At 38.1% G+C, this 19,394-nt stretch overlaps 1 protein-coding gene across 4 annotated transcripts in view; it reads left to right on the plus strand.

Annotated features, from left to right (window-relative positions):
• Positions 1–19,394, plus strand: part of LGR5 (leucine rich repeat containing G protein-coupled receptor 5) — a 115,283-nt gene that overhangs the window by 58,895 nt on the left and 36,994 nt on the right. For all 4 annotated transcript variants that reach the window (XM_088800763.1, XM_088800761.1, XM_088800762.1 and 1 more), the window contains exons 3-4: positions 8,488–8,559; positions 14,118–14,189. In XM_088800763.1, the coding sequence (XP_088656889.1) occupies positions 8,488–8,559; positions 14,118–14,189 (144 nt within the window). The remainder of the gene's footprint in view (positions 1–8,487; positions 8,560–14,117; positions 14,190–19,394) is intronic.

Consider the following 19,394-nt stretch of genomic DNA (forward strand, 5'->3'; position numbering starts at 1 on the left):
CATTAAATAGGAAACTGCTACTGATACTGTCAATAGTACTAATAAAACTCCCACCACAAAACTGTTTTTAAAAGTCACTATTAATAAATCCAAGTTATCACTCTTCCCCTTAGTTCTTCTTATTCAATATATCATTTCCCTAGTTTAATTCATTTAACTATGTTTTAAACCCTGTAGACAGCCATGGTTCATCCCTCATCCATCACTGGAGCTTAACAATGGAGCCATTATTCAAAATCCTGTAAGAACCAATAAAGCCCAAGAGGTAGTCACCGACTTAATGCTTAAAAATATATATTGTAACCTGAGGGAACGTGACTATCCGGAGTAAATAAATATCTAAGGAAAAGAATAAAAGACATCACAATTAATGGTCTCTTTCTCCCTCTCCTAACATTGTGGGACACTGACTACCTGTGTCACATGTTTTGGCACATTTGGGTCTCATTTGTTATTTATTTCTGTTTTTGTAAATCTATGAGGTGACCAGACAGGCACAGGCCACATGTCCTGCTGGTGCAATGTGACAGCACAAGAGAAGGAGAGCCTTTTTCTTTTGTGAAAAAAAAGAAAAATCTGATCTGTGCGCTGAGACTGTACTATGCAGAGAGAAGGGTTCAGCACCTACTAGATACAGAAGCCATGATTCCTGTCCTCGGCCACTTACTAGCTCATGAACCACTTGACTTCCTGGGCCTCAGGGGAGAGCGGTGAGAGCTGCTGGGCCTGTGTTTTGAGCTGTTTCTGTGGATCAAATGAATTGATGATGAAAGAACTTTGGTGAACTATAGTTTACATATTGAGTTGTATTAGTGAAATGAAAACACTTTCAAGAAGCTTCTAACCCCCTTCTTCCCTATTTCATGAGCTTGATTTTGCAGTAATCTCAGCTACCCAGGACTTGTGAAGGAAAAGCTATTTCCAACTATGTATTTTCATAGCTATAGACAACCAGTGCAGATAGTTCTTTACCAAATTTTAACGTCCTGAGTAATAACTGCATTTCTGTCCTGCAGTATCTCCCCCAGTTCTAATTATTCAGTTCTACGAGGGACTTCATGTTAATGTTTGCTATTTGGCCCATAGAAGAGCTTGATCCAACAAAGTATGGTTCAGATGTTAGGAGTTAAAGGCAGATTGTGCTAAATGCTGACATCTACAAATGCCATTAAACTTAGATTGGCAGTCTGATTAAGCCAGAGGGGAAAATGAATTGTTACCATTTTAAACCGTCTAAATTCTTTATTTCCACGTAGAATTTTAAAATCTTCCCTGGTTCTAATGCTATTGGAATCACGTACTCAATTTAGGAAGGGAACATGAGAAGCTCTAGGGAGGTCTGTTTTTACGTTACTATTGTTCCCTGGACCTGTTTGCTCATATTATGATTGGCCCTGAGGAATCTCTATATAAATAGTAAGTATCTATTATTGCAGATGAAATTTGTAATGAGAGCTACCACCGAACTTCCTGAAAGCACAATCTATGCTTATTATTTCTATTTCTTCATCACATTGCTGAAAATGGTGAGAGCTGTCCTGCCTGTCTTTTGAAATTTCTTTTTCCTGAGGATCAAATGAAATGATAATGAAAGAACTTTGGTAAACTGTAGTTCACATATTGGATTGTTAGTAAGATGGAAACACCTTCATGCCCATGAATAATGTTCCTGCTCCTTGGCCTTGATTATAAATGCTGCCTCTTTGAAACTTTTTCTCTAGTGCTATTTCATGGAAGTTGTTTTGCTTCTCTTCCAAATGTCTATCCATGCAGCTAGATATAGACATTTCGATATCTTTCCTTGTGTGTGTGTGTGTGTGTGTGTGTATGTGTGTGTGCATGAATGTGTGTATATATGTGTATACATGTATGCATGTATATATATATGTATATATATATATATATATATATATATATATATATATATATATATACACCTTTTGTTATGACAATTAGGGCACTATTCTGAAAGTACCCTGCCTCTCTGCCTCTTGTTCTTTTTCCCTTTAGCATTCCTTTCTTCTCCACTCCTAACTCCTGTAAGATGTAGACATTCCCCAAATTTCTGCCCTTAGTTTTATTGTCTTTTTTCTCGGTACTTTTCAATTTATTGAACTTATATTTCATAAGAGTGAATAGGATTTGCTATAAGGTTCGTTCATTCATTCATTCAACAAGTCCCTGCCCTGGGGGAGCTTACCATCTAGTGGGGGAGACAGTTAATAAGCAAGAAAACAAGCACATATGATACTTGATGGTTGTGATAAGAGTGATGAAGAATACAAACCCAGTTAGGGAGAGAATAATTAACAAGGAATCACAAGGCGGGAAAGTCTCTCTAAGAAGGTGACATCTAAACCTAAAGCAGGAGGGTGAGGAGGAGTGTGTGGTCCTAAGAGCTGGGGTGGAGTGATTCATTATTCAAGGGAATAACGTGAGCAGAGTTCCCTGAGATAGGAAATAATGCGAATTGTTTGTGGATCTGAAAGATGAGTTTGCGTGGGGAGCAGAGTGGGTGTGGGGAGCGGAGTGACAGGGGATGGGATTGGAGAAGAAGGCCTGATTAAGCAGGACCAACCAGGCTATGTACAGAATTCAAGTAAGAGCAATGGGAAGCCATTAGCAAATTGTATGCAGCTTACTAAAACAATAGGATTTATGATTTTTAAAAGGTTTCTCTGATTTTGTATGTAAAGCAGATTGGGGAATTATGGAAGCAGAGAGACCCATTAGGAGACCATAGACCAGTTAAGAGACAACTGCAGTTGTCTAGTAAAGAAACCCAAGATCTGAACTATTTCTGCTATATAGGTTACTCCCAAATCAATGTTTTTAGTTCAGATTTCCTTTGTCTTTGACAGCTAGACCAGTGTTTCTCAAAGTGTGGTCCCTGGACCAGCAGCCTTGGCACCACCTATGAGCTTGTTAGAAATGCAAATTCTGTGCCCCACCCCAACAACAATGGAACAAGAACTCTGAGGATAGGAAATTGTCTTTAAAAAGATCTCCAGGGGATTTTGATGCATAATATTAAGTTTGAAGACCACTACTCTAGAACAGTAGTTTTCGAATTCTAAGTGGTTTTGAGAATTACCTGGAGTGTTTGTTAAAGCACACATTACTGGGCCCCACCAGAGTTTTTTCAGTAGGTTAGGGACCTGAAGAGAGGCTGTTAAGAATTTGCATTTATAGCAAATTCTCAAGTGATGCTGATACTGCTAATCTAGGGACCACACTTTGAGAATCATCATCTACCTAAAAGACACCTCCACCTACCCCACCAATACTTTAAAGCAGAACAAAATTCACTGATGACTCCCCCTCAAAAGCTTTTTCTCCTGCCTTTCCTGCTTGCCATCAACATTCTGATTAACTTGTGATTATGTCTGTCACTCCCTTTTGTGTCTGTCATTCTTTCTCTCTGGCGCTCTCTATCAGCCAATCTCCAACTCCTAAAGCTCATACTTCCACATTGTCTTTCACATTTGTTTGTTTCATCACCACCTAGTTCAGGTTCTTATTGTTTCCTCTGGATAACTGCTAAAATCCATTAATTAATCACCTCTCCTGATTCTCACAACAATCAGTGAATGAATCATTGTCTCTAGGGATGGAGGTCTCTAGGTGATCTTGTCAAAATTAGACTTTGAGAACTATTTCAGAGTGTCCCACCTTGATTAGAAATACCTGGAGTGTTTTTAAAACTACTAATTACCCGGGCTTATTCCCAGAGATTCTGATTTAATGGGTCTCAGTGGGGATCCAGACATCATTTTTTTAAAGCTCTACAGGGGGCTGAGATCCAAGCTCATACATGGAAGCATCACAGCAGAGGAAGACAGTCAGGGACTCATCAATTCATTGAATGTAGACACTGAAAGGGAGGTCTGAAGGTGAGAGATGACTCTGAGTAAGGTTTTGAGATTAGGTTCCAAGAAACCAATGAGGCACAGTCAAAAGGCACAGGGAACAACTGACATTTTGGAAGCAAGAGGATGTCTGGTTCTGGATCTACTGAGTGTCAGGAGCCAGTAGGACATCCAGCTGGAAATGTCAATAACACAGTTGGAATGTGAGTCTGAAGCATGATGAGCCTGAGCCTGTTCTAACAATAATGCTGGAGAATTGTTTACAAAGAGGTGATTATGGAAGGTCCTAGGGCAGATGAGGACTTTGAGAGAGGTTTTGGGCTCTGTGTTTCCCAGTGTGGTTGTCTATCTGTATCAAAATCCCCTTGGCTGCTAATTTAAAATACAGATTCCTGAATCCTTCCCCCAAGAAACTTTAATTCTCTAAATCTGGGTAGGGGCCTAGGGCTCTGAATTTTGTGTGGCTCCTAAGGCAATGGCAGTGCACACTAGAGTTTGAGCATCACTGTATAGAGAAAATAAGAAAAGGTGTGAGGACAGAAATGTGAGAAACATCTGTGTTTGGAGGATGAGAATGAAAAGAGGGACTAGCAATAAGAAGAAAGAGAGATAATCAGTCATGGTGGTGACAGCAGTAAGATTGTATGGGATCTGGAAGTCAATGGAAGGATATTGAATAGGAAGCAATCAGCAAGTTTTTTTATTGCTAATAGCTTAAATGATGCAGCCATTCATGTCCTTGTGTTTTTCCTGTTTTAGAACAACCTAAATTCCAGAGCAACCTAATTTTAACCAAAATAATGTTTAAAAAGCCAAATTTTAAAGCCAAAATTGTTGACCCAAATTCTCTTGTGTAAATTTTTCTATGTAAGCATGAGTAAATAACTTCTCTTAGGTTCACTTTCCCACCTATAAAAGGAAAATAATCATGTCACTTGTTTAATATGATTTTTACAACAATTAAATATCACAGTGTATATAAAGTATTAACGTTGTGTCTAGCACTTGTGAATTGTTTAATGAAAGTTAGGTATTATTTGTATGCCCCAAAGTACTGTATGTGACATAGTGAAAGTGCTCAAGGAAACTGCCAAATTTAGATTTGATACATAATGAAGCAGGAATATTCTTCAGCTGTTTCTGATCTGGTTATGTAATGACCTGGCAGCCATCTTGGAATAGTTATGCCAGACCTGAATCAACTGTAGCACTATGGCCAAATGTCTTTGGAAACAAGATCAAATAACCAATCAATAAATATTGATTTCATCTCCCTGCTCTGGGCAGGCAGTAAGATTCTTGGCCTTAGAAGCCTATAATCAAATCAGGTAGACCGCACACAAAAGAGTAGAAAATTAACCTTTATAGACAACGTTGTATAGAACATATCCTACAGGAAAGCTGACTGTGGACCGAAGCAATTAAGGAAAACTTCACAGAGCAGTTGAAAATTGAACTTCATTAGTATGTGGTGAAAAACACCATAGGACCACATACCCACTAAATCAGGGGTGTCCAAACTTTTTTCAATGTTTTTTACCAAGGGCCATATGCAGTAAAATACACAAACAGCCGGGCCACTCACTCGAGGTGAAGTACGTATTGCCTCACCTGGTTTATTTAAGTAAACTAAATATATTCTTGGAATTTGCTGCGGGCCAATTAACAATGGATTGTGGACCGCAGTTGGCCCGCGGGCTGCAGTTTTGACACCCCTGCACTAAAGGATCTCCCTTAGACCTTAAATCTTGAAATCTGAATTTTTTTATCCTATCTAATAATGAAAACAAAATGATAACTCATAAATACACTCTTTAAGGAAGGAAGATTTTTGGCTGGATTTGATCAATTAGATATGCTTAATATATTGGGGTAAGGGGGTAGATACCACAGTTTTTGAAAATTGCAATTTCTTGAAGCATGTTAGGAAAGATACTTTTTTCTCCAAAGGGAAGAAAAACAGTTAATGGAATGTCAAATCCTTCTACCCAAAGCTGCTGAGAAGGTTCAGTAAACCTTAGCAAAGATGAACTCCAGAGGGTTAAACATTAAGTATCTGGACCCTTCCAACTAGCATGGGCATCTTATAAAGGAAAACCTACCATGGTGGGCTTGGTCAATTACAATGATAATGCATTACTGCCAGTGGAGGCAAAATTAATAGATTACATCTGACTTTGAGTTTCACCCTGTTTGTGTCTAACTCTTTGATGACTCAGACACTTGGCTCCTGTATGGACAAACCCAAAACAAAACCTATAAATGTGATGGCCCCAAAAGCACCAGGACCACTCAAGCAATTGAATAGAATCATGAGTAGTCAATCTTAATCGACTATTAATATTTTTTACTGTATTATTCTTTGAAAGTCACTAATTACAATATTATTATGGGTTTTGAAACTATTATAGGAGAATTTTTTTCAAATAGGGATATTTTGACATTTCAGAAGAGAATAAGAGACTTTAGAAATGTTACATTTAAGTGGTAGTTTACAGTCATTTGAAGAGGAATGTATCTGCTCTAACTGAATGATTTTTTTTCTTTTTATGGCAGTTAAGTCAGTAAGACTAACAATGGTGCAACAATATGGATCATATATATGGAGGAGTATCTTTTAAGGATAAAATAAATTCATTTTTTTAAGTATTATGTATAATATTTGGATAACTAATCAAATGCACGTGGATTATCCATAATATAACCATAAATATAAAATGTTACTCTTTTCTGGCAACCTATATTTCATCTTGACCCTAGTGGTCTGTCAGGTTGGATTTTTCTTTCTTGTACACCAAGATATAAAAGTCTTTCTTATGAAGTTGTATCTTATTATAGAAATGAAGATGATAAACGAGATATCATCTTGGAAACAGATTAAAAAACAAAAACAAAAACCTCTCAGCCAAATTGTATGTGGGTCTCTAGAGGTGAAACAGTTGCCAAGAGATTTGTTAGTTCAAATCATCATGGGAAGGATTCATGTGCAGTTCTTACTATTTGTGTACTATTTGTGAAAGTGTTTTTTCCCTTATATTTTACATGTATTTAATTTTTAAATTACTAAAACCATCACACATGGTAAAGAAATAAGAGGCGAAGGAGACAATGATTTCCTTAAATTGTTGTTTTCACTAAGCTAGATCTTCCTCCAGCCCAACAAATACCTAACTAATAGCCCATCATAAATTCCTTTGCATTGAGAAAAATTCTCCTGATAACACAGGTCAGTGATTCCACAGATTAGCTCTGAATGCAGACTCAAAGGCTCTCTGAAAGTCCTTGCCCAGCAAAGAAAAACAATTCACATGAAGTGAGTTATGTTTCAGGAAATGTAATGGAAAGGTATTTGCCCTAACAATAATTTAAACGAATAAATAAATAAATTGTACTCTCTCCTTTTCGTTTCCAAAGTCAGTGTCTCAGAAACCATCGAGCTGCTTGATGCCGTAGCAGCAGTAAGACTTAAGTCCCCATTTCAAGGCCATGTCCTAGAACTCAAAAATGGACTGCTGAAGTCATGACTATGAACAGGATAGTTAGGTACATTTTGGCTGAAATAACAGTTGTTGGTCAGTTTAGTCTGATCAGTTAAGCCATCTGTGACCATCAATCAAGACTGAGTCTGTTTTAATTCAATAAACAACTCTTCTATAGCACAGTCATACACATTTATTTAAGTATTATGTATAATATTTGGATAACTAATCAAATGCACATGGATTATCCATAATATAACCATATATATAAAATGTTACTCTTTTCTGGCAGCCTCTATTTCATCTTGACCCTAGTGGTCTGTCAGGTTGGATTTTTCTCTCTTGTACACCAAATCCCTCTCCTTCTCCCCACCTCCACCATGGCTGAGCTATACCAGCTTCTCCCATTTGAACTGCTCCCGCTGTTTCCATGCTTCCACTCTTGCCTCTATTCTCCCCTCTAACAGGGTCCCATCAGAAGGACCCTTTTAAAACACAGATTTGATCACATCAAATCTCCCTCTCCTTCTCAAAGTCCTTATTGTGGCCTCCAAAGCCCTGTGTGGAATGGCCCTGGACACCTCCCTAACTTCAGTTCCTGTCATTCTCCCACAGGGGTCATTCCACGTGAACCATGCTGGCCTCCTTGCAGTTTCTGGACCATACCAGGCACACTCCTACCTCCAGCTTTTTTGCAATACTGCTCCCTTCACATAGATACCTGCTTGGCTCAGATCTCTGCTGAAATGCCCTCTCAGAAGAAGTTTTGCTGACCACCTTTTCTGTAATAATAGCCCATGCCCTCACAACAACAGCCCACTGCTCCCTATCTCCTTGCCTAGCTTTTGTATTTAAAAAAAAAAAAAAAATTTAAAGGAGAGTTATATACATAGAGTGTGTAAGGTATTAGATGATTTATTATAAAATAGGTAATTTATTATATTTCTTTTTAGGCACTTCTTTTGTGAGGTTTTTTATTAGAAATTTACAGAAATTATTCACCAAATATAACAAAATAGTTCTTTACAGTTGTCTTTGGCATTTGTGGTCTAAACCTAATTGTACTTTTTTAACAACTAAATGAATTCCACATGAAGAGTACTATGTTCACTCTCTCTCCTCTCCCTTGAAACCCACAGACGTCTTGCCGGAAACGCTTTGACATACATTCCCAAGGGAGCATTTGCTGGCCTTTACAGTCTTAAAGTTCTGTAAGTAACCTGGGTGTTATTTGTTATATTTCTGACTTTAGTGGCAAGTGGATGCTAATTAACCTGTAAACGTTGAGTCCCTCTAATAAGCTATTTGGAGCCACATCTTAATTCAAGTCTACCTTCATCGATACCACAGAGCAATAGTACACCTGGCTGGATTTGTGTGTGAAAAAATTCATCTCTCCTTTACTAACTTTAATCTCTAAAATTGTTTGCCTCTAGATAACCAACTTATCAACTCAAACTTTTAAAAGAGAATTTCCCTTTCCTTTTGTGTTATGAAGTGGGAGAGAGTTTCTTGAATCATTTTGATCACCAAGTAAATAAATCACTGTGATGCCAATATAATGAGTTCACATTTTCAAACCGTTTGTGAAGTTTGTTTCCTTATGATTCACTGAATAAGGAACAGCTGAAAGTTTATGTTCCACTTGTGAATGGAGGTGAATGGAGGTGGAAAAGCCTAGTGATTATAGATACACTGAGTATTTGCTTAATTGAGAAACATTAATTCACTGAGATTTAAAAGTGGGCTTTCTTAGTCCTTTATCTCATATTAATGTCCAACTTCCCTGTTTGTTTACCAGAAAACTCGTTATTATTGACTACCTCTTTCTTCTAGTACCCATTGCTTAATTTGCTTTCAGTTTATTCTGCATAGGCAAAAAAGAGGCACCTAGGTAGAGAAAACAGGTAACACAAGTTGAAAGTCATACCAGGAATATTTTATCTCAGAGAAAATATCGTGATGTTTTCAGGAGAGAATTGGGTCCAATAGAGTTGAGAACAACAGTGCTAGAGGTAAAATGCTGAACAAGATAGGCCTGTCATTACCCTCATGGAAACTCTCAAATGTTTTATAAAGTCCAAAAGTCATTGGGAGAAAGAAATAATTGATTATATGCTAGCATGCTGAGAAAGACAATATAAAAGAAGTATCTGTCCGGGGCCCTGATCAGTGTAAGGAGGGTATATTGTGAAGAAGAGAAAGATAACAGTAATACAATTCATTAAGAGGGACAATGAAGATAGCAACAGCCATCCTTGGCTAATACGTTTATATATCTGAAATCTTGTTACGGTGAGCTCTAGAAGATCCCTAACATTTAAGATTATCATACCTGTAAATAATGGTCTTCATAAAAAATAAGTTATTGGTTTTGCATTCCAAATAACTTAAGTCTAGTGGAATTCTGAACCAGGCTATCCTCAAAAAAGGTTCATTTTCTTGTGTAGGCCATTCAGTCAAAGAATGGCTCATCTTCTTGCTACCCACTAGCAGAACTAAAGCTATGAGGAGGTGAAGGGTAAAAATAAGCACAGAAAGGTGCAATTAGCCAAAATTCTCTCATTCCCACATAGGCCCAGAATACGGCCTCGATAGTTACTTGATATCTAACACAGGACACTTAGCAGAGGGAGCATCTAACAATCAAGCTATCGATTGTTACTAAGTCCCTTTTTAATATATTACCTCAACTCCCTCTGCTTTACTGTCTATGTTCTTATTCAGTCCTGCTGGCAAAAAAGGTAACCAAAAAGTTGTACTGTTAAAGTAGTAGGAGGATACTGTATGAAATAGTGAATATTTCAAAGCTCCTCAGGGAAAGAAATTAAGAAACTATGAAGTCATCCTTTATCTCTAGATAAAGTGTTTCATTTTCTTTTCTTCCTCATCTATGAACGAAAAAAATGAAGTTGTAAGTGGCTAAATCCATATTCAGTTCATGTACATTTTGCTTATATTCAGTGTATTGAATAAAAGCATTTGCAAAAGAAATCAGCAGCCATGTTGGGAATGCATTCTGTTTTAATTGTACTCCATAGAGCTGTAAACCCTTTCATTGTTTTGTATTCCACTGGAATATCTTTAAAAATATATATAATTTTCTAATTAACTCACTGGAGACTTATAAAGATATGATGGAGATAACTTGCTCTTATCTTGTCACTTGTCAGTAATTAAACAAAAGTTATTTATTTAGGGAGACATCGGGACTTAAGTGATTTTTTTTAAATTGTATTTTTGGTATTTTACTATAGAAGTAGTCAGAAAATTAAATTGCTGGGAGGTAAGTCAAGGGTAGTTTAAAAATTATCACTAATATAACTTGTTTAAGTTCCATTTTCTGAGAGAAGATATATAAAGCTACTGAGAAAGTTTGCAACTATTCAAGGAAAATCATCTAAATATCTCTTATCCTCTACTCCAATTTTCCAATATTTTAGGAAGACCACATTTTAATAGTTTCACTGTTTGGCTAGCAAAGCCTAGAAGGACAATTCAGTACACACTTTGTACCAGTAATATATTACCTCCTACAAAGTTCAGACATCTATTAAGTCCATTATCTGTATCTCATTATCATTTAAATACATCACTGAATGAGTGACTTAGAAAACATTTCTATGAAGTTAAAATTATTTAGTATAGAGTAGAACTAAGATGGCAGAGTAGATAAACATTGTGCCTGCTTCCTTCTGTAAACTCATCAAAATTACAACTAAATTATAGAACAATCAACCTGGAAAAACCTCTGCAGTCAGGCTGAAGAGAAGTTTTATAATTAAAGATATAAAGAAGAAGCCACATTGAGACTGATAGGATGTGAGGAGACACAAAACGGGCTAGCCCAAGTCAGTGTGGTGGTTGAGAACCAGGAGCGATATCTCCGGCCACACAGGTTCCCCTCAGAGGAACAAAAGAACCCAAGCACAAACCAGTCTCCCCAGCCTAGAGTACTGATGCTGGGAAGAGGAGCCCTCACAACATCTGTCTGTGAGAAACAGTGGGGATTCTGACCATCTGGGTAGGACGGAAGGCTGTGGGAAACCCAGACATCCTCTTAAACAGCCCAAGCACACTCTCTCACTCACAGGCACTCACCTTGGGCTCCAGCGGAGGGACAGTGACTCGAGGTGCATCAGAGGCGTACAGGGGGTGCAGACTGAGGCACGTGTATTCGCAGAGAGGCCTGGAGGAGAGTCGTCATTTTCCCTGTGTGGGGTCCATCTCCCATGCAGCCAGCAGGCAGGCGCCATCTTCCTTGTGTTGAGCCCGCCCCCTCCAGCTAAATCTAAATCTGATTGGCCTGGTGAGCTCCACTCGCTCCAACCTGCTGACTCATTCAGGTGGTATACACCTGAAACTAATGTACATTAGCTAAATTTTAATTAAAATATTTTTAAAATTATTTAGTATATTAAAACTGCCTGGAAAAGTGTAAAATAACATAGAAATGTAAACTTTTAATATTCAGGTATATTATACAAAATAGGGAATTCAAGCTACAATTTTCCCAATTCCCTAACTGGTAAGTGAAGTGTGAGATCTCCCTTATACTTGACTTTGTTCATAAGGAATCAATACATTATGAGACACTTAATTTATTAAATGTTAGTTGAATTCAAGTTTAACACAGTGAAATTACTTGAGTAAAACTATTGTAATACAAGTAACAGAATTATATTTCTTAGAGAACAGAATCTCAGCCATGGTGACAAAAGCATAAATTTTATGATCTTAAAAAAGTTTTCACATTCTATTTGTATTCGAGCCTGTATTTGCATATATGAAAGTATTCTAAACACCTTTATATTTTAACTCTCAACTATCTTATTAATCAGATGATATTATTCTATTCCCATTAATACAGATAAAAGACCAAGAGTCAGGGAGGTTAAATGGTTTGCTCACCAAGATTTAAAATTTAGGACTTATCTCCAAGCTCAGTGTTGCCTCAAGTTCAAGTGAAAATATTATATTACAAATACTTAGCTTTGCACAGACTTTTCCTCAGTGTGTGGTGCCTTTCCCAGCAGCACCAGCCTCACATGGGGGTTTGTTAGAAATGCAAATTCTCTGGCCCCTACCCAGACCTACTGAACCAGAAACTTTGGGGATGGAGCCCAGCAAACTGACTTAATCATCCTTCCAGTGGATTCTGATGAAAACTAAAGTTTGAGAACCACTGGCATAGGTTTGTTGTTATTGCTGTTGATGATGACGATTTTATTTTCTCAATTAAAATGTCACATCCAGTCCAATCTCACTCTACTATTAGTTTTGAGAAGGGGTTCAACTCATACAAAAAAGGCATACCATTATGGAGTGCTTACTATGCATGAGGTATTGGTCTATGTACTTTCACTCACTGGACAGTCACAATCAACCCTGAGGGAGCTGAGTATAATTACTGGTCACTGAGACATGGAGACATTGGGTGATTTCCCTCAGGCCACACTGCTAGTTGCAGAGAAGAGGTATTTGGATTCAAGAACCCCTGCTCTTCACCATACCTTAATCATACCATACACCATATAACCTGATATTTTATATATTCAGCAAATATTTCTCAAGAGAATGCTGCAAGATGCTATTGAAAGTACCTCAAACCTTGGAGTTAGACATACCTGGGGCTGAATCCCAGTTAGTCATCTAATGAAAAGAAACTTTGATTGTGGGGATGAGAGAACAAGGCAAATTGTTTCTGAAATCCAAATATAATTTCGTGACCTAATAAGTAAAAATATTTCTTTAAAATATCTGCTTTCCTAAAATAGTCTTCTGCTTCTGGCTTACATGGATCATGAAATCCTGGGGTGGTTAGGGGGTGGAGGAGCTGCAAAATTATTGTGTTTTTATGAATAAGGTAGCAAAATATAGGAAATCTAATGAAATTTTTTTCCATGCTCTTTCCCCACTAGCAATGATATGTCTTAATTGCTTTGTTGCCAGGTGTTTCCATTCTGTAGTCTCATGTTCTAAAAAGAACTGTTGAACCTAAGCAAACAAAAGTACAATACTTCATAAATAGAATTTAATTTTCATCAAAATATGACCATGCACAAGAAGGGAGAAGATCTTTAATAGCCTTCTACTGTCATCCTTATTTCCATTTTCTCTAATCTATACAGTGTCCAGAGTTATCCTTTAAAAACATAAATAAGATCACATCATTTCCCACTTAAACCCTTCAACAAGAGTTTCTCATCACACTTAAAATAGAGCCTTTCTGTGACCTGCAAGTCCTGGTCCATGAGAGGGCCTCCGTTTCTCTCTCCCAGTCTCTTGCTCTCACTCATTCCTCCTCAGTCACAATTGATCCTTTGCTTCTCCTTCAGCAAGTCAAGCAATTTCCAGCCTCAGGGCCTTTGCACTTGCTCTTCCCACTTCCTCAGTAACTCTTCCCAGATGTTCACATGATTTGCTCCCTGGCGCCATTCTGGTCTGTACTCAAATATCAGCTCCTAAGAAACACCTTCCATGACTACCTTTAAAATAAAAATCTCACTCCTTGTTACCATTTATCCCAAATCCATGTTTTGTTTTTTATTCATAGTACCTATCACTTGTCTCACATTATATACTCATTCATTAATGACAATGATCTGTCATTCCCCACAGGAATTTAAGCTCCCCAACAGCCAAAGTTTTGTCTGACACTATGTTGTTTCCCTAACACCTACAAGAGTGCCTGGCGCTGCTATGGCCAGTTATTGTTAATTATTGTTAACTTTCTTCATTGTTTTTCTTCATTTGTTTTAATGTGCAGTATGCTACAGAATAATCACCTAAGGCAGGTACCCACGGAAGCTCTACAGAATCTGCGAAGCCTTCAGTCACTGTAAGTATTGCTGAAATGGCAAAATGTCCTCAGATCAATTTGGCAAGGAGCATGGAAACGTCCAAATAACCCTTTTAGTAAATTGCTTGGTTGGGGGCCCTACCTGAATAAATGGTGAAAGAGAGTGTTCCATTAGAAGTTTCCATTAGTTCTTCGCATCCTCCTGAAACAATATGGGTTGGAGGGGCCAGTGTTGGAGTTTGGGATTTCAGGGCAGAGTTTTAATCATTAACACGTGCAGTCAAAAGCCTCTTACATATGCTGGTATCTCAGGACAAAACATGTACTTCCAGGATCTTGTCCTACATGCCTTTGTAATAGTTTAGCTCCTGAATTCAAATCAGGAATGATATTTTTTCCTTTTACCTAGAAAAATGGGGGGTCACAATCTAGAAATCTTGGCATCTTCAATTTATTCTGTTTTTAGATGATCTGAGCTGCCTTGTAATGAAATTTGCTGAGTGAAACAAAGACTTGATTTTTTTAAGTTCTCTGTGTACATCAGGGGTCCTCAAATCAATAACATAAGACCTAATAGTATATCTTAAAGCCTTGCTGTTCATGTCTGCAAACCAAGAGCTTCCCCATCACCACACACAGATATACAAACAATTCCACAAATGCACACACACATACCTCAGATCCATACACCACACACAGAAACACACACACACACACACACACACACACACACACACACCACAAGCACATACAGATACACAAACATATGCAGCAGTGGTGTTAGTATTCCACACTCTGAATCTACAACTTTTCCATCAGGAGTTCCCAGCCTCCACTGATTTAAAACCTCTGAATAAATAAAAATGAGGTAATTAGATATTTTGGAGCTAGAGTTGTGAGCAATTGTTTACAGTGATTATTTGGCAATACTATGCCACGAGGACTTGGTCAGTAAATCTTCATCTCATCATAATGTGTAAGTGTTTACAATATCTTGCACGATTTCCAATATACAGGTGTCTAATGCATGCTCTTGTCTTACTCACACTGGAAGTCCTCATCTGCCAAACAAAATACTGACTTCTGGTCTAGAATGATGAAGGAGATAAATGCATAAAAATGCAAATAAATATTGCCGACTTGAGTTGAAAATCACTGTGAAAAATCCACCAGTAAATAATTATATGTAGTTTGCTAATAGCCTTTTCTAAAGTGACACGAGAGATGAAAGAACGTGAGATTTGGAGATGATACTTTTTTCCTTTGATCTTTTTTGCTTTTTAATGAAAACAAATCTGTGCTTGAAACCGTTTTAAGCTTTTCACTCCAGTCAAACAAAGTGACTTCCTAGGTTTTCACCAGCCTATAGATAAACAAGCCCACAAGGGTCCCTTTGTGGCATGGGATAGGTCTGTTGCATTTTTAGGAGCTCCTTAATGACATCACAGTATCACTCCTCCTTTGTTGCACAAGCCTTTTCCTAAAGGAAAGAAGCAGCCAGAGAAGCCAAACACTTTCTAGTTGGGTTGTCTGTGTAAGGGTCCGGGATCTTAGGGGCTGAATTGAAAGCGAGACAATAGCAGTGGCCAATAGGAACTTTAAACAGCTGTGAGGCAGGCAGAAGATAGAAGGATAAGAGTTTGTAACCAAAAGCCACTATCAGCTGAAAGAAGATCACAAACAGAACACACACAGAAGTGAACTCTTTGAGCAAAAGAAAACCATGCACCTTTTGTTCACTGGAACTGGGTGGTGCCTCTCTGATAAAGGTGTTCAGATTTAGTTTCTTACCGTCTAGATATTTACTATTCACCAGGTGTCTCTTGCATTGGGTTTCTGGTTCACAAAAACAATTACGTTTGAAACTTTATAAGTATGCGTTCCCTGTGAAAAAGCCAAGGGTTAACTTTCTAGTATGACACTTATCACATCCAAACGGAGGCATCTAGATAGACACTCGGCCCCCCAGGGCAAGCCGGATTGTATAGGCTGGTTATGTAATGTTTGTCAGGGGTTTCTGCCCAGCACAAAATAATAGTTTTGAGTCTAATGGTCACTACAAACATGCCTTCCTTATCCATTCTCCCTTCATTTTCCATGCCATACTTAAGCCTTCATGCTACTTCTGTGTCAATACGAGTGACGAAGAGGGTGAGACCTGTCTTATCCACGCCGCCCACACCTGGGGGGCTCCATTCAGTTACCCAGTTCTTGGACTACAGCAACCCTTACGCCTTCACTTAGCCCTTTTTCTAATGGTTCGTCTTTTGCTCTCTCTTGAATTCACTCTATTTTTCTCCATGTTATTATTTTCTTTGTATTGTACGTACACTCTCTAAGATGCATTCCGCCATCCATGGGTCAGTGAGTGCAGTACCCATGTATATTCGCCTGTCCTTGTAACTTCTAGAGGGGTGTTTCTCAGCCCTGGCTGCAAAGAAGAATCATCTGGAGAGTCCCAAAGTTTACACTGAACTTCAGAACAATTAAAACCAGAATGTCTGAGGGTGGGACCCAAGCATCAGTGCTCACTAATTGGTTTAATTATATAGTTAAGTGCTTCTCCAATGAAGATTGGGAAAACTGGTGTCCTATAGCATTCTTTCAGATGATCTGCAGATATTCTCCTGAACTCTTTTCAAACAAGAAATAACAAAATCCATACTTTGCATTCCGGTATGAACTAATAATATACTTAGAATGTGAAATAAAAGTCAGATTGCCTTGTCTGTGTTTAATTGAAACAGCTCACATCTGCCTATGAACTCAACTGACAACCTGGGGCAGATAACGTTAGGAGGCCACATGCTGTATTACCCTGCTCCTCAAATGTGGTCCACAGACCAGCAGCATCAGCATTTCCTGAGATATGCAGAAACTTGGGCCTCATCTCTGTCTTACTTAATCAGAAGCTTCGCTTTAACAAAATCTTCAAGGGATTTGTATGAACAGAGCATTTGAAAAGTCAAAATTTGTAGTGTTCTATGACACTAACAAAGTGGTCTGCAAACCAAAAATGGTTGTGAACTACTGAAACAGATCGTTGATATACTTTGCTCCACCCATATAGACTTGGCTTCATTGAGTAAAGTCTAAGAAACTTGATATATTGAAATTGGTAACACCGCTGTGTGGAAGAAACAAATTGTACTCATGTTTCAAAGAATGTAATTTTCCATTTATTCCACATAAACAAAATATATTTTTGCTTTGTTCATAATGAAAACGCATAGGTATATTTGCATTCCTTTAACTCTCTCCTGATGCTTACAAATTGCCCCCCCCTAAAAAATAAGAGGGTGAGTCCATGTGCCAGAGCCCAGTAGCCCAGAGCAGGCTCCTGTACAATACACACATTTGGCTTCTGACATCGTCGTGACTGCCCAGACACCAACTGGATTTTTGGTAATGTAATCACATATAACTTCATTTCCTTTCTGTGTTGTGGAAGGGAATAGGAAATGTAATCAGAATTCACAAAGAGTTGTATTTCACCAAAAACCTTTTGGCATTATAGTCATTTCAGGACCAGGGTCAGATTACAGTGATTTGATGGAAACTCAAAACTTAACCCTCCTATACCCGTGTACATTTGTATTAATAGTTAAGAAATTGATCTATGAAAAAAATCTTTGCTTCATTTGTTGATAGTCATTAATGACATTCGAGCATCTCACTGTCACTAGTAGAGTTCAAGATGATCAAAGAGAATGACATGTTTATGTTTGTTCAGTTCACCAGAGTATTATTTAATACATATAATTCCAAGTCTACACTACTGAAGCTAATTGTAGAATGTGGACAATCACAAAAATAGTGTTGGTAAATCGAAAATGAAAGGAGAACTAGACATATCTGTAGTGTTGTCTCTATTCTCCCGTTAGCTAATATTCCTCTTCAGAGTACAAGGCTATATGTTAACAATGTGTATTCCTGCCTGGCACATACTCTGCCTATACATCTTTTCGTGGTATCAGCTTCAGGGCTACAGACCCTACTCCTGGACCCTGTGAAATGCCATCACTTTACCCAGACTCTTCAGAGTAGGGTTTTGCTCACAAGAGTTCAAAAAGAGAGTAAGCACGAGAAATAGGTGAGGCAGGCGGAAGAGATGGGGCTCACAGGCCAAATCTAGAACCAGCAGCAGTTTTCTTCTGTTAATATCCAGGAGCCTATTGGGTTTCGGACCCAGGACAAAGAATGGTACGGAAGTACCAGAAGACAAAGAGGTGTAAGCGGACAAAAAGAAAGCAAGGTGAGGTAGCCAACAGGATACGATTAAAGGATCAAAGAGTTTTTTCAAAAAATAGTTTTAGTGACATTATTCCTTCCAGTAAAATAGTCTCCAGAAAGAGAAACGACAAGCCTACGTAATGAAAATACAGCATAGTTTTGGTTTGTTTTATCACAAAAGTGCGAGACTATTAGGTATACTTTGGGATGGAGGTGGACTTAGAAGTTCTAGAAGCCAAGGGTTTTGTCTATTTCACTGAGTTCATTTCATGGAACCATGTGCAAACCAGCACCCAGTGAATTGTTATGAGGAGAAATTCTGCCTTGCTCCCCACACCCCATTTAAACATTAGAAGAAATTTATTTTCAGACACAAAGCCCTTTCTACACAGTGTTTACAAGAAGCAAGAGTTCAAATTTGAGCATTGCCCTCGGAATCATATATGAAAAAAATGTGAATACTTTATGCAAGAAATCATGCGTGAAAGATCCTTACATCAAGTTATCTGCCAGCACTATGATAAATCACATACATGACAGTCATATCCAATAGACAAACATCTAAAGGAGAACATAGATGCTGTGGAATGAGAAGTAAAATATACATTTTTTAGCCTTGTGATATGAAATGACAGTTAATTTTGGAAAGTAGGTTAAACTCTTTGGAGAAGCTAACAGGATGACAGCTATGGGAAGGAACGTTGTGAAAGGGACAAAGTGTTTCCCCCTTTGCAGGATAGATGGGGTCTGTGATGAATTATAAAAAGGCACATCAAGAAGCAGTAGCATATGGGAACATTGCAAGAACAAAATCAGAATGTGGAACTGATTAAACACCCAGGCTTATAAAAACCATAGCCACTGGTATTTATTAAGCAGTTTACCTGCATCATCCCACTTCATTCTCGCAACAACCTCAGGTGGTAGGAGCTGAGATATTCCCTCTTCCTTAGTGATGAGGAATCAAAAAGCTCAGAGAGGTTAACTGACCTTCTCATGGTCATGTGGCTT

Source organism: Rhinolophus sinicus, chromosome 1 (assembly GCF_057876585.1).
Source record: "Rhinolophus sinicus isolate RSI-liver-muscle chromosome 1, RSI-T2T, whole genome shotgun sequence".
Lineage (NCBI taxonomy): Eukaryota > Metazoa > Chordata > Mammalia > Chiroptera > Rhinolophidae > Rhinolophus > Rhinolophus sinicus.